Here is a 15,615-nt window from a genome sequence, read left to right on the forward strand (position 1 = left end):
CTGTTATTGTTGCTACCTTACTACAAATGAAGATCCGTACTGATGGCAGAGATCAATAAGCAAATCAAGATGGTTCCTCTAATAGTTCCTTTTGATCTATCTATGCTGTATTCTTTTTTGAACATGCAGGAAATTGCATAAAAACCCAATTTAGAAGAATATAAGATTTCCAAGTCAGTTAAAGTTTCCTTTCCAACCTAAAATAACTTTCTTGTACGATGAATTACAATATTTTGATTATTTGATCTTCTATTTTTACCTGACGTCATTGTCTATGAGATAAACGCTGGTCTACAGAGAATTAGAGTTCATGCTGGCTCACTGTAGAGCTTACTAATTGTAGAGACTGGAAAGCACAATGTGTAAGGCAATGTGTATATCTGGGGTTCATTTGCAACTGAAGTATGTTCTTGAAGTTACAACTGAATGTAATATGAGTCTTTACAGAAAAAATAACTTACTGAAAATGTCTTAGATTGGAAAATGGAAATTATTATTCATTATTTCATATAATTTTGACCTTAATTTCTCAGTGCCTCTTTTTTCCCCCTGTAAAATAAAAATGTGGACGCTATCTAATATTATGTTGCTGTTAAGTCTAATGTATTTTGCAGTTTGTAACACCCTTCCAAAACTGGAAGAAAAGAGGTGAGCCTGTAACACTTCAGGTAAAAGTCAGGAAACATGTCCAATCACACAGTGAGTAGTGAGAGGAACCTACTGAAAAGCACATTATAAAGAAAAAAAAAAAAAAAAGGATGGTGCTGTTGGTTTTTCCCCACCTTGCATCTGATTAAGAGACATAAATGTTAAATAGCACAAACAAGTAGAAAAAAATTGTTTTAAAGTCTATAATGTACTTTGGACACATTTCTGTGAAATTAGAAACTTTCTGTAAAATAACTTGCATATGTAGCTTCCACTGCATGGCTCCATTGCACAACTAGAAAATAATATTTTTATAGCAAAGTCAAGATCGTATGCTGCCCAGGTGGAGAGTGTACCTGGAAATGTAATAGAAAAGATTTTGAAAGTATTCATATACGTTTTTATTACAAACACATTTTTGTACAAGGGTATGTGTGTCTGTTGACAAAAGATTGCCCCATTTCTTGGGGATGATTAAACAATATTTCAGGCTTAGAAAAACATGCAAATATGTTGAAAGAAAATAATCCTCTTTGCCAAAAATCAGGAGTAAAAATGAAAGTGCTGTGTGTGTGCATGTGTATCTATTGCCATAATGCAATAGAAAGAACAGTTATACTAGAACCACAAATAAAATTGGAAATCTGGATAATTAATGGCACTTGCAGTCAGTGCAAGCTGGAAATATTTCATCGTTTTTGAAAACCATATTCTGAATGTCAAATGCTCAGTGGTACTTCGCAGCATCCACTGTGCAACTCGTGGTTCAGCAAAGTGTGAAGAATATCAAATTGTTATACAGAAAGGCTGATCATGAGCAGAAATGATTTTATTTTTTGTATGCACATTAAAGGCTCCTTCTTTAATCTCAAGGGCAGATTTAACAGGTGTAATAGTCTTTTCATGACTACCTGTTTTCTAAAATGGGTCATTCATTGATGACAATTTTAAAAGGATTTGTTCTATCTCAACAATTTTATTATTTCCATTGAGATTTATCTTTCAGGTTTTTCTTGTGGTTTTCTTGCATTCAGTGGTGTTCCTCTGAGAGCTTTTTTTTTTCCAAAGTGGAAATACATTTCAGTCCCTATAGGAAATCTTGAATATCAATTCATTTGTGTAAAAATAAGTTCATAAGACTCCTGCAGCATAAGCTTCATAGTACCAAGGCTAATGAGTTTTCTCTAATCTTACAGCTTTTCACATCTGAAAAAAAGAAAATGGCGTAACACCTGCTATCCTCCAATCTAAAGCGCTATAAGATCTTTAAATAAAAGCCATATGCTTGAGAATTTAAGAAAAAAAATATATTTTTTTTTTGGTACAGAACCACAGAATGGTTGAGGTTGGAAGGGGCCTCTGGAGGCCATCTGGTCCAACCCCATGCTCAAGCAGGGCCTCCCACTGCAGGCTGCCGAGGTCCACGTCCAGGTGGCTTTTGAATATCTTCAAGGAGGGGGACTCCACAGCCTCTCTGGGCGAGCTGTTCCATTACTCAGGCAAATACATTTACTAAAATCAAAAGGAACATCACAAGAGAATGAATTCTTGAAATTCTATGAAATGGTATGGCTTAAAAACTGAAAAAAGCAGATAAAAATTGATGTCATCATGGAGAGTCAATATTTACTACTTTGTGTTTTTCATCTCTTTCTACCTTTCATCTTTTATATCCTTAAATTGTATCTGCATACTTTGTGAAACGTTCCCAGATTTCATCAGCATCATTTTGCTTTTCATTTTGTTTCATTTTTATATTTGCATCTTCTGAAGATATATAAAATAGGATTAAAAGTATGCTCTAAGTTACTTCATAACAGCCTGTTATGAAGAGAGAACTTTCTCTCATTTTGTAAATGAAATGTTGGTTCCAGGAAGAGGAGTTAAAATGAGATGTTAGCAGTGTGTGAGCTTGGGGACTGACCTTTCACTTGAGCTTAGTTTTTGTTTGCCTACAAATGTGCTTAATGAACACGTTATTGTGGTTAGTACTTTGCTTTTCAGGATAAAGGTTCCTACATTAGGAATTCCACTGAGTGCAGCACTAAGTAAAGTGTTGACACAAACATCATGATTGTCATTGATTTATTAATGCCTTCTGTAATATATGCAGTGTGTTACCTTTGTGCTTTTTCTTTCATCATTAACTGCATTGCTAAACTGAGGCCATAAAAGCTTATGCTACTAAAAATTAAGTACTTGGATATTCAATTATTTTTACTTAATTTGATTTTAATGTGTATTCTGAATGAATATGCTTGTAGGCAAGCATTTTTTGAGGAAAACAAAATTATGCTAAAAACACTCAGTAAGACTTCTTTTTTTTTTTTTTTCTTTTGAGATGTAGATTAAAAATATATTTTCCAGACTCTGTTAAGCTTCAGGTTCAGAGTGTAAAATGAAAGGAAATAAGAACTGCAATCCAATGCAATCCAAATGCAAATTTATATTTTTTTAAATAGGAAATACGGAGCTATGTTTTGATTAGGTGCAAAATGATGTTAACAGAGGAAGAGATTCTCTAATTGCTGCTGCTGAAACTGCTGGTTTGTCATACTTGTGATTTGCTTTGTGGTAAAGTTTGAAAGCTACAATCACAGATTTTTGTTGTACTTAGCATGAATTACAGTGGAACTTCTCTGAGTAGAATTTTGAACTTTCCTGTGATTTTCCTGTTTAAACTTGAAGTTTTTACACAGGGATACATAAGCTATTTCTCATTTCAGATATGTATACTTAAACTGAAGTTGTCTTTTTTTTTTTCCGATGATTTTTTTACTGAATGTAAAACTTTCTATTTTGCTTAGCTTTGTTGAGTAGCCTTATCGCTAACTGTTGCTTTTGAAAAGAGATTCCATACTGAATATTTTTTTTTTTTACTTGACATCTTTATTTTGCATCATCATATAATTTTCACTTAATATCTTTCCCTACATGTGTGCTTAATAGGAATTGTCTCAGACAAAGTTTTTTTAAAGGAAAGGCTTGGAATTTTGGTCTCTGTTACAAGGACTAGGGTACAGACAAATTATTGGTAATCTGTGTCTATATATTCTAGGAACCTTGAAGGACTTGATTCTGAAGGTGTTATGAGTTTCCTCTCTCTGAACATTGTGGCTCTGCAAAGGCATCTACTGCTGGATATGCTAAGCTCTGGGGTGGTTCTTTTTCATCTCTTTAAGTATCTCAATTCCCCATATATTGAATAACACTGATGATAGTCTTCTAGCATTCTGGGAATTATAAGGATATTTGAAGAATCCTTCCCTATAGAAAGCATCTGTGCTATGACATTGTTAAGTCTTTACTTAGTAACTTTGTGCCTGAATGCCTAGGCTGGGAAGATCTATTTGTTGTAACTGTAGTTGGATATTTCATCCAATGCATCTATTTAATGGAAAGAGTTTGTTTAATCCTATCCTAAGATCAGTATTAAAAGAGTTAATCTGAAGAGATGCGTTTTAGAGACAAAGATAGATTGAATCCTACTGATTAACTCAGTCTAGATACCTGTTTTTTTAAATAACAAAAGTTAGATGAAAATGCCAGCTTGAACTTGCTTGAATTTGATTAATTTGAGGTTTGTTGCTTAAGTGTACCGATTAAGACTCAATCTTCTAAATATCTTTCATTTCTGCTTATTTCTTTAACATATATCTAAAGTTTAACATATATTCTTCCTTTCCTCTTTTCCAGCACTGTGTGGAGGAGAGGAGAGTTTCTTGTGTGCCAGTGGGATCTGCATCCCGGGGAAACTGCAGTGTAATGGCTACAATGACTGTGATGACTGGAGTGATGAGGTCCATTGCAGTAAGTTTCTTATATCCTGCAGTGCTCTCTTAAAGCACTGAATCCATTCAGGGAAGCCCAAAAGCTAAAGTAGGCTATCGGAACGGGATAAGAGCTTTGCACAGTATTTGCATATATTGACATTTGGACTTTCTCAGTTGCCATTGTTTACCTTTGCTCACTCTTTCTGCAGATTGTATTTCAACCCATAAAAGTTCATGCTTGGAAGCAGATTTCATTAGCAGTTTAGAACTGCTAAGATTTCTGAAAGGAGCCACATGGAAATATTTTCGGGCAACTTTTTAAAAATGGGTCAGTGACATGCCAAAAAGAACACTTCTGTTAATGAACTGAAAATTGTTAGGTATATCTTTTTCCTAGTCCTTGGCATTAATTTTGTAGTTTGTAATGTAAGCTAAAAAATTCAAAATTGCCTGTCAGTCCCAAGTTCCATTAGAAATGGGAAAGTAAGAAATTAGTAATGTAAGAATAAAAACATTACATGCCTTGAAAAAACAAGCATCAATGACATGAGTTAAGACTACCTTTAAAAGAAAGTCTGTCTTTAAAATGACACAGGGTTTATAGGTAGAAGATGTCTTTTATTTGATCACCTGGTAAGAGTTGGGAAGTAGGGGTGGAGAAAAACTTTTGTCAGATAAGCAGCATTTACACAGCAGAAACAGTAACACTGAAGGAGGATTTATTTGCCTGAAAGTTTCTCTGGTAAAAGATTCTTTCCTTTAGTCCATGCCCCTCTCAAATTCTGAAGTCACTACAATTAGAGGAACATTTTCACCAAAACTTACTAAAGTATGGAAATACACCATTAAGACATTCAGGACAACATTACTGTTACCTTGTATTAGTTATTTGTATTGCCAATACTAACCCTAAAATTATGATTTGTGCACAGCAGTGTTTTGTTCTTGGTTATTATGTCCGAACTTTATTTGCTTTATAGGAAAGTTTTATCTAACATAAAATTTATTTAAAAATTTGCTGTTAACTCTGGGGGATGGAGCAAAAGGAGCATATGAAACTATCAGCAGGTTTGGTTTAGAGTAAACGTACTGAAGAGGATAACTGGGTATAAGCACATGGATCAGTTCTAGGCATATTTCTGCTCCATTAATTGCTGAGGAGCTGTTTTGTCCGCATAAGGAAGGTAACCAACAAGGGTTGGGAGTATAGATGGAGAAGAATATTTGGACTCTTTGCTCTAGCAAACAAACTTTTGCAACAGCTGACTGATAAGGAGCAGAAATTACCCAGAAGTACAACTATTTCTACTACTCTTGTGAAGAGCACACGAGACTCCTCACAATTTACATGATTGTTAGGAGATCCTGAGTCAATTAGAACTGTAAGGAGAGTCTTTCACAGTTACTTCACAAATGAGATTAAGAGGCTTTTAAAAATCAAATGGTCAAGTTTTATTAGAAGGTTAAGAATAATAATTAATTATTTAAAACAGAAAACTGAAAGAAACATGATAAAGCAGAATAGAAATGAAAAGGATTTACAAACAAAACTGCCTTTGCCTACTGTGGCCTTCAGGTTGGGTTCTTTATACAAGCTTGAGTCCAGCCAACTCAGGAACTCTTTTCCTCAGCCAATTCTGCTCTGTCCTCTTTTGCCCCTGGGAAGCTTCTTTTTCTATCATAAATGATTTACCTTTATGCTTTGTATGAAAATCAAACCATTCAAGTTAATCATTATTTCTGAAGGAAATTAGTGTGGAAAAACTTAGTGAGGAGATCTTATTGTTAAGAAAGGCAGTATTTATCCTAAACCAAACTTCTGTCATTCATTTGCAGTCATTCTCATTGATTTAATTTTCTCACCTCCAGTGTGTATTCAGGTGGTCTGGCCAGGGTCTCTTGTGTTTGATAAGGAGGATGAAAAACACTTGCTTTTGTGTCTTCTTAGTGTCATTTTGGTTTCTTCTTGATTGGCAAAGAGAAGTTAATCTTCAGATAAGCATTTTACAGTCCTAGGGAGTGAGCGCTTTTTGGAAAATATTCCTGAAACTCACTTTTTTTTTTTTTTTTTTTCCCTTTCCTTGTTTCTCCAGGGTTGGTCTTGATCTTGTTTCCTTATCTTTAGGTCAAGCTGTTCTTTATCTTTTTGCTGTCAGGTCATTTAAATGAGATTACATTTACATTGCTCTGTAGCAATTAACAAATAGCATTCCTTTCACACTTGTTCTGCTCTTTCTTTTGATGTTGTCACACATACACACATTTTGTTTCATAGTTAATTCATGCTGATCTTAATATTTCTGTTACCCATCTCTACATTTCCTCCCACAATTTTGTTAAAGAAAAGAGCTGCAGTAACAGCACAGCAGTTTGCTTGTTTGCTACTTTAGGGCTAACTCCAATGCACCTGATAGGTGCATTGATATTTGGTTTTAGTGCCCTGATCAGTTCATGATATTGGGACCACATGACGAGATGAAGCCCATTCACCTCAATACCTTTGGTCTTAAAGGTACTGCTCAGTCATGTTTGAATTATAATTTCCATATAAAAATCTGGTTACAAATGCAAGTGTAACCAGATGCATTCCCCCTGGAACATGCAGTTTCCTGTTGAAGCTTCCCTAATCTGCAATCCCAAAATATAGGAATTCTTACATTTTTTTTAGATGCACCAATCTGAAGAGATGTCTCTGGTTTCTAGTTATGAAGATACATGCTTTAGTGAGGGACTCATCCGTCCCTGTGCAGTAGACTTCTTTTGAGCTAAGTGTCCAAAACTATATGCGGAGAATCAGCTGGGAGAAATAGAGACTTCTAATGTATGATTCATCTGATCTGAAGCAGATATTGTGGACTGTATGCTTTAGAAACTAAATTATGTAGATGTCTATAAAGTTGTGTGAGGTGAATCTAACAGTTGTGCCTCCTTAGTCTTAATGTTGAAAATTATATATATTATGAAATGTACAAGCCTCGAGTTTTCATCTTTTTTTACATCAATAGTTCTCGCTGGATTCTGCTTTTTAAGATTCCACATCAATAAATTGATTACTTTTCTACTCCTGGCTCTTAATATGCATTTTTCTCTTCTTTTCTGTGGTGGGTCATAAGTATTATGCAAGCAATAGTTAGGCTTTAGCAGAATCAGTCCCTCATTTTGAAAGTACAGTTTCATTTATTATGACTTAGAAATGTCACCTTTTTACACAGCTGCATCTCAAATCTGATACTTAGGCTTTCAGCATGTTGCTTATGCCATTTATTCTGTGACCTCGTGCAATGGAAGGAACCAGCTGAGGAATCAGAATTCAGGTCAGCCAGCTATCACGTAGGAAAGTGAACAGGAAAGAAGCTGTAACACTGATCTACAAATGCATAAATTATCAGTGCCAAAACCTGGAACTCTCAGAAAGATCTTAATGAGTAAGTCTGACACATAATATAGCAAATGCAACAGTCTCTCTTACATCTCTCCATCCCTCAAGAGGTTATATGATGCAGTAGTGAAATGCTGAAAGCTGGGTATGTGTGAACAGAGATCTAAGGGTTGTTGAATGCAAAAGATTGTCTAGGCTTCAAAATATACTTGGGTTTAGTGGAATATGGAATAGAAATTTGTGTTTTATCATGGCTTGTCCCATCATGAACAAAGTTTAAGTTGAGCCTGTTACAAATGCAAAGTGCTCTTTTTCTGATGGAAGTAAGTAGCTGTCTATATATTATTGCTAATACCTTAATGGAAAAGTATGTTAAGACTGTTAGACTTTCTGAAACTAGATGATCTTTAAGGTCCCTTCCAACCCAGCACGTTCTATGATTCATATTCCCTTATTCAAAGTGAATCTTATTTCTTTGAAAAGAAATCTGTATTCTTTTTCTTCACCCTGTGTGGGCCTGAGAGTTGCCATTAAGGCACATGCAAGACAAGGAAATGATCTGGGGTAGCCAGCATGGCTTCACCAAGGGCAAATCACACCTGACCAGTCTCATGGCCTTCTATCATGTGACTGCATCAGTCGACAAGGGAATACCGACTGATGACACCTATCTGAACTTCTATAAGGTCTTTGACATGGTCCCACATGACATCCTGATCTCTAAATTGGTGAGAGATGGATTTAAAGGGTGGACCATCTGGTGGATAAGGAATTGGCTGGATGGCTGCACCCAGAGAGTTGTGGTCAATGGAACTGTGTCTAGGCAGAGGCTGTTAATGAATGGTGTCCCTCAGGAGTCTGTCTTGGAACCAGTGCTATTCAATATCTTTATCAATGACGTAGACAATAGGATCGAGTATGCCCTCAGCAAGTTTGCAGATGACACCAAGCTGAGTGTTGCAGTTGATACAACAGAAGGAAGGGATGCCATCCAAAGGGACCTGGACAAGCTTGAAAATTGGGTCCACGTGAATCTAATGAAGTTCAACAAGGTGAAGTGCAAGATGCTGCACCTGGGTTAGTGCAATCCCAGACATGAGGGCCGACTGGGAGAAGAACTCATTGAGAGTTCTCACTCACAATGAGAGAACACTCATGCACTCCTGTGTGAGCTGATCTAGGTATTGCTGCTCCGTCAGGGGGATTGGACTAGATGATCTTACTATGAGGGTGGTGAGGTGCTGGAACAGGTTGCCCAGAGGAGCCGTGGATGCCCTATCCCTGGCAGTGTTCAAGGCCAGGCTGGATGGGGCTTTGGGCAGCCTGGTCTAGTGGGAGGTGTCCCTGCCCATGGCAGGGGCTGGAGCTGGATGGTCTTTAAGATGCCTTCCAACCCAAGCCATTCTATGACGCTGTGATTCTGTGATTTTAAGTGTCGCTGCTGCAGCTGCAGAGGTATGAATGTAAACATGAATGGGGGTATGAATGGAAATTAAACAGTGAATTTAATGAGAGGAAACATCATAGTAAAAAACAGCTTTTTTTCATTTGCAGGAGGAGGAATAGAAGGACAGAAACTGTCAGAGTTGTGAACTGATCAATAAGGATAAAGGTTGCCAGAGTACTTCATGCTGTTTCATATTCAAAACAAATAATGTTTAGATTTTTACTCTCAGATGGCTATTATTCTTCTCACATGAAACTAGAACATACATATTTCAATTTAGTTTGGAGTTTTTGGTATTTACTGTTTCATGCCGTTTATTCTTTTAAAGCTAAACTAACTATTGACTACAAAACTCATGGTCTAGCCATAGTATTGTGCTTCATAACCTGAAGCATTGTCCTACAAATTATGTTTGGACTTTCTCAGATGATGTGAAACTAGTAGAAAGCATAAATGCTTCTGTGGCAGAAGGGCTTGAAGTGATGCTTGTGTTCATGTTCTAGAGCTGAGTTTGGAAAAGCCTTGAGAAACACAGCAGTTAGAGTACTCACTTAAGAGATGGAAGACTTGGCCTACATTCATGTGGAGGGTTAGAAACCCCACTGCATACCTTCTGGGAGAGTGCTGCACCTGTCGGTGTATAATATACTTAGAAGCACATATTTCTTTCAAAGCTGGATCACCATGGAATCATGAACGCAGGAGTCTCAAGCCAAGAGCTAAACAAGTGGTAGCTTGATTCTGTTGTTTAGTGTTTGAGCAGCTCAGCTGAGGGGAGAAACCTGGGTTCCAGTCCCTGTTCTCTGAGCAATTTCCGTGTGCAGTCCAGGAAAGAGCTCTTGTAAAATATCTAGGTGTCCCAGTAAAAAGGGACACAAAGAACTTCCTTGGCTGCAGTGGCATAGCTTCAATGGGAAGGAGGGATTGTCCACCCAGTTGTTATATAGCTTAGGATTCTCCCTTTGAAAGCCAGAGGCAAAGGAAAATCCTATAGGAGGGCAGTGAAACCAGGCCAGTCATTTTCCAACTGTGTATTTGTAATCAAAAGTTTTTACTCACGGGACCAGGCACCACCAATTCTACTTTCTCTTCTCTCCAGTTTCCTAACTACAAAGTAGGTCCTGTTTTTTTACTGAACCTGATATTATTTACACGTTTTAGGTATTTTCAGAAAATATTTTTCAGAGTGTTACTGCAGGCCTCAGCCACGGAAAGAAAGGCTAAACCTGGTTAGGGTTGTCAGTGCTAAGAATACCTTGATAAGAAGGCATCAGGCCATCTTCCAAGCTCAAAACTGTGTCAGGAATAGTTAATCCTTTGAAACCACTGTAAGATCAAAAGCAGGCTCAAAAGCAGGGTCTGGGGATCTTGATTTTGCTGTTAGAAGCTTCAGCTCCACCTAATACCCACCTCAGGTGCTCAGGACTCTCCCAGTAATTTACCCCATGACACCCACAACCTTCCTTATTAACTTTGTATGTATAAAGTAATTAAATATTTTGTTCTGTACGTTAACCAGGGCACTTTCTCTTCAGCCAGTGTTAGGAAGTTAGAACTGTTTACCATATTTTTTACTTGTTTGGAAAAATATATTTCAATTATGAAAGGCAGCTGGAAAAAATAATAACTGAGATCAGAGAAATTAATGTTATTTATATGAAAATGGGTTATTCTGGCTGACTCACTAGTCTTTGACTCACAGTACTATGTCTGGATGTGGTTGATAACGTGAGTAAACAAGGTCTCTTACTTGACTAGGAAAAGCTTTACTTAAAAATAAGATCTTAAATAATTCATGTCACTTTTGTGCACAAGCCATATGATGATGACATATAAGATGTCGATGAGGATTAATGTCTTTCTTCATAAGGTTGTTCAACTTGAATTCCAAAACAGTTGAACAGTATTTTAGCCTTGAATATGTGATCATGGTGAGATTCTGGGTATATTTTTCATTCTGGAAACAATGCAGCCGCTGACTTCCTTCCACCTTACAACATGTTCTCATTCTTAATTTCTTAGTCTTTCCAAGCAACACATCTATTACTGGAAAAGGCATTCTGTGTTTCTACCATAGACATAACCTGGGATCAAATCATCTGTGCCTTGAAATCTTCTCACGAACATCTTGGTCAGCAAGATTGAAATGACATTCTGTTTTCTCACAACTCATCTAATTCCTTGCTTATTTACCAAGTAGTAATCTGTAAGCAGAATGAAATGTTCCAGTTCCTTAGTATATCTTTCATTATTCATTTCCTTCCACAGCTTGAATAAATTTCGAGCGCTGTCTTTACTGTCTCAAGAAATTTCTCCCAGATGACTGACTTGCGTTTATTAGTGTGTGGGAGATAAAAGGAGAGCAAGAGAAATCAAACATACTTTTTGTGGTACAGGGATTTCAACCACCTCTTAGTATTGATCATATAGACAGAAAACAATTGATAGAAAAAAAATGTCTAAAAATTGCTTTTGATTCTTCTTTTTCTTCTGTGTTAGATTCTAATAAACTGGTACACATTGAATATTATTTCAGACCTATAAATTGTATGTTTTCTCTAGCTAATGTTGTTTAAGTCAGTAAATTCCAGTGTTCATATTTTATAAGAAACCAGCCCAATGTCATGTTAACGTTTTACAAAAATTTGTTTTGCAGACTGCAGTGATGATGTATTTCGTTGTAACACAGGAAAATGCCTCAATTATACCTTTGTATGTGATGGATATGATGACTGTGGAGACCTTAGTGATGAACAGAACTGTGGTAAATAAAAGCTTTACACTTTTCTAAAGTCTTTAAGATAGCACTATTGTCTAAGACGGTTATAATTTTCCTTAAACTACTACAAGAGTAGTATACCCTGATGTTACTCTCTTTGGGAAAAGCAAAAACAGTTCACAGTTTTTTATATGCAATTTGGAAAGGTTTAACTGTAGAGTTCTGGGTTAATCCAAACTTTGGAACTAATGGTATTTTGAAGAAATATTCTGGTTTGTAATTTGCTTTAGAATCATTCTTAGAATAATTTCATTTAGGTTGGAAATGACCTTTAGGATCATCAAGTCCAACCATCAACCTGACCAAGAAGTTTAATGGTGTTTTGTATCTATTAAACCAATATCCATAAGATAAAGGTGCAATTACAACTTCATCTAGATGTATCTCTCTTGCTTACAATGCCATTATTAAATCATGAGCAAGTTAGTTAACTCGTGATGCATGTTTCTTAAATAGAACAGAACATCCCTTAACCGTAAGCTATACTGTGCTTAATGCACAGTATACAGTTGGCCATTTTGTCTGCCAGGGCACACTGTTGACTTATTTTCATTTTGCCCGCGAACAAAACCCCCAGATCCCTTTCCGTCGGCTGCTCTCCAGGCTCTCATCCCCCCAGCCAATAAGTATAGCCAGGATTACCCTCTCCCAGGTGCAGAATCCAGCATTTGCTCTTGCTACGTCTCATACAGTTGGTGATTGCCCAGCACTATAATTTGTCAAGATCTCTGTCTACCCTCAAGGGAGCCAACAGCTCCTCCTAATTTAGTATCATCTGCAAACTTACTTAGTGTCCATTCAGTTCCTATGTCCAGATCATTTATAAAAACATTGAAAAGAACTGGTCCTAAAATTGAGCCCTGGGGGACCCCACTAGTGACTGGCCTCCAGACAGATGCACCCCACTTACTATAACCCTTTGGGCCCAATCTGTCAGCCAATTGTTCATTCATTGTATTATGTACTTGTCTAGCTGTTACGCTGGACATTTTGTCCAGAAGGATACTGTGAGAGACAGCGCTAAAACTTTGCTGCAATCCAAAAAGATTACAACAACTGGCTTCCCTTGGTCAACTATGTGGGTAACCTTGTCATTAAAGGGAATTAAGTTAGTTAAGCAGGACTTTCCCCTCGTGAACCCATGTTGGCTATGACCAATGACTGCATTGTCTTTCAAGTGTTTTTCAATAACTCCCACAACAATCTTGTCCATAATTTTACCAGGCACTGAAGTGAGATTCATAGGCCTATAATTACTGGGGTCTTCTTACTTACCCTTCTTGAGAATTGGGATAGCGTTTGGCAGCTTCCAGTCGACTGGGACTTCTCCAGATTCCCAAGACCATCGAAAAATAGTTGAGAGGTCTCCAGATAACATCAGCCAGCTCTTTGAGTACCCTTGGATGAATCCCAGTGGGCGTCATAAATTTATGTGCATTCAGCTGGAGCATCAAATCCCACACAAGTTCAGAGTCGTCTGGGAGTTTATCATTTCCCCAGTCAAAGTCCTCCAACTCAGGAGTCTCAGGGCCCATTATCAGTGTTGAAGACAGAGGTGAAGAAGGCATTAAATGTCTCTGCTTTGTCTACATCCCTGTTTGTGAAGTGACTGACCTCACCAAGTAATAGACCAATGATACCTCTGATCCTCTTCTTGCTGTTAACATACTTGAAAAGCCCTTTTTGTTGTTCCCTACAGTACTGGCCAGCTTCAGCTCTAGTTGAGCCATTCCCTCAATGGCAATAGCAATATTGTCTAAGATGGTAATCATGGCAAACAGCCAATGGTGTTCAGCATCTCTATACAATGGAGAACAGCATCTCTGTTGTCCTCCTGTTGCCTGGCCTTGTTTCCGCTGTGCATACATTTCCTTTTCTGCCTAAATTCTAAAAGAAGATCCCTGCTCAGCCAAGGCAGCCTTCTGCCCTGCTTGCTTGACTTCTGAAACTTTGGAATTATCTTCTCCTGCACTTTTAAGAGATGACTCTTTAAAAGTGATCAGCATTGATGAATTTTTCAAAAAGGTCCTTCAGAAATGTCTTCAGAAGCAGATTACTAGAAGACCTCACTAAATAGTTCCTTAAGCAGCCTGAATTCTGCTCTTCCCATATCCAATGTCAAAGTTTTGGTGCAATCAAGCCTCTCCATTACATACAGTGCCACCCCTTGCCTGCCCTGCCTACCCCTTCTGAAAAGCCCATGACTGTCCATCACAGAACACCAGTCACAGGACTCTTCCCACCAGTTCTCACTTACACCAGTGATTTTGCAGCTCTGGGACTGAGCCAAAGCTTCTTGCTTATTCCTTATGCTGTATGCACTAGTGCAGAAACATTTCAAATGTGCTCCAGTGTACTCAGCACATTGTGGAGCAGACTGAAGGACCTTGGTAGCACCCCTTTGAGAAAAGTGTATCCCAGCAGGCACTGTCAGGCCTGGTGTTGTGTATACCATCCTGTGATTAAAACAAAACAAAACAAAACAACCCAATTCTGCCAGTGACACCGGCCTTGGAGCCACGTATAGATAAGCTGGATCTCTTTCTTCCATATTGTTCCCTGCAACTGGAAGGACAAAGGAAAATACTACCTGTGCTCCTGATCCCTTAACCAATCAACTCAAGACCCTGAAGGGCCTGAAACCTCTTTTGAACTTATTCAAGATGTTATGGTTACTTTTTTTGCTAGCTTGACCGAATTTGACTGAGACTAAAGTAAATCATAAGAGGGATTACACTTGTGATGCCAACAGTTTCACAACTGAATTGTTTTTACGTTAGCTTCATTGAAAACTTGCATGTTTTGATGATTCAATTCTGTTTCTTTCAAATTCTGTTTTCAATTGACTTTGTAAATTCTGCCTTACTATATTTGTCCTGCCTGTATTTGTTTTCATAGAAGAAAAATGAAGTTTTGCCATAAAAAAGAATTATCATCTTGTGCAAATATTTGGAAACTCTGAAAGCCTTATTTTTTTTTCTAACTTTTCCTCCTAGTATGGTACCCGAGAATAATTGTTAACTTTAAAATAATTTTTTAAAAATTAAAATATTATTTTTCACATTTTTTCTTTTGCTTTTTAAAGAAAATGCACAGAGAATTTCAAGACTAAAAATCAGAACATATTTTTTTTCAGAGATTTATTTTACGTTTCTTCTCCAAATAAAAAATACTCAAAGGTTTTTCATTACTTTCAGTTGGTGTTAGTCGTTTTGTGTTTTCTTTCATAAACTTGCTTTCCTGAAAGACTTTGCTTAATCTGACTCCTAGCATTCCTATGTTGAGATAAATTTTCTATATAAAATTAAAGATCTAACATTTTGTACAGACTATAAAAGAGTTTCAGAGCAGATTTGGCAGACTGGACTGGGTCTATGTTCCCTATCTATTTTGATGTAAAGTCAGACAGAATTGGCTTAACTGGCTGAAGAAGACTGTATAAATGAACCCAGCTGATTTGGCCCTGAGTGGGAGGGAGTGAATTAATCACAGACTAGAGCAGCTGTTCCTGGAGTTAATGCTGGACCATGGTACAAATCTTTTTCCCTACCAATTTATCTGTATTTGCAAGACATTTTGAACTTGTATA

At 37.2% G+C, this 15,615-nt stretch overlaps 1 protein-coding gene across 1 annotated transcript in view; it reads left to right on the top strand.

Moving 5' to 3' along the window:
• The window catches only part of CORIN (corin, serine peptidase), a 132,892-nt gene that overhangs the window by 66,668 nt on the left and 50,609 nt on the right, over positions 1–15,615 (top strand). Inside the window, exons 6-7 of the mRNA XM_035550654.1 lie at positions 4,345–4,458; positions 11,904–12,011. Coding sequence (XP_035406547.1) covers positions 4,345–4,458; positions 11,904–12,011 — 222 coding nt within the window. The remainder of the gene's footprint in view (positions 1–4,344; positions 4,459–11,903; positions 12,012–15,615) is intronic.

The sequence above is a fragment of the Cygnus atratus genome, chromosome 4 (genome assembly GCF_013377495.2).
Source record: "Cygnus atratus isolate AKBS03 ecotype Queensland, Australia chromosome 4, CAtr_DNAZoo_HiC_assembly, whole genome shotgun sequence".
Lineage (NCBI taxonomy): Eukaryota > Metazoa > Chordata > Aves > Anseriformes > Anatidae > Cygnus > Cygnus atratus.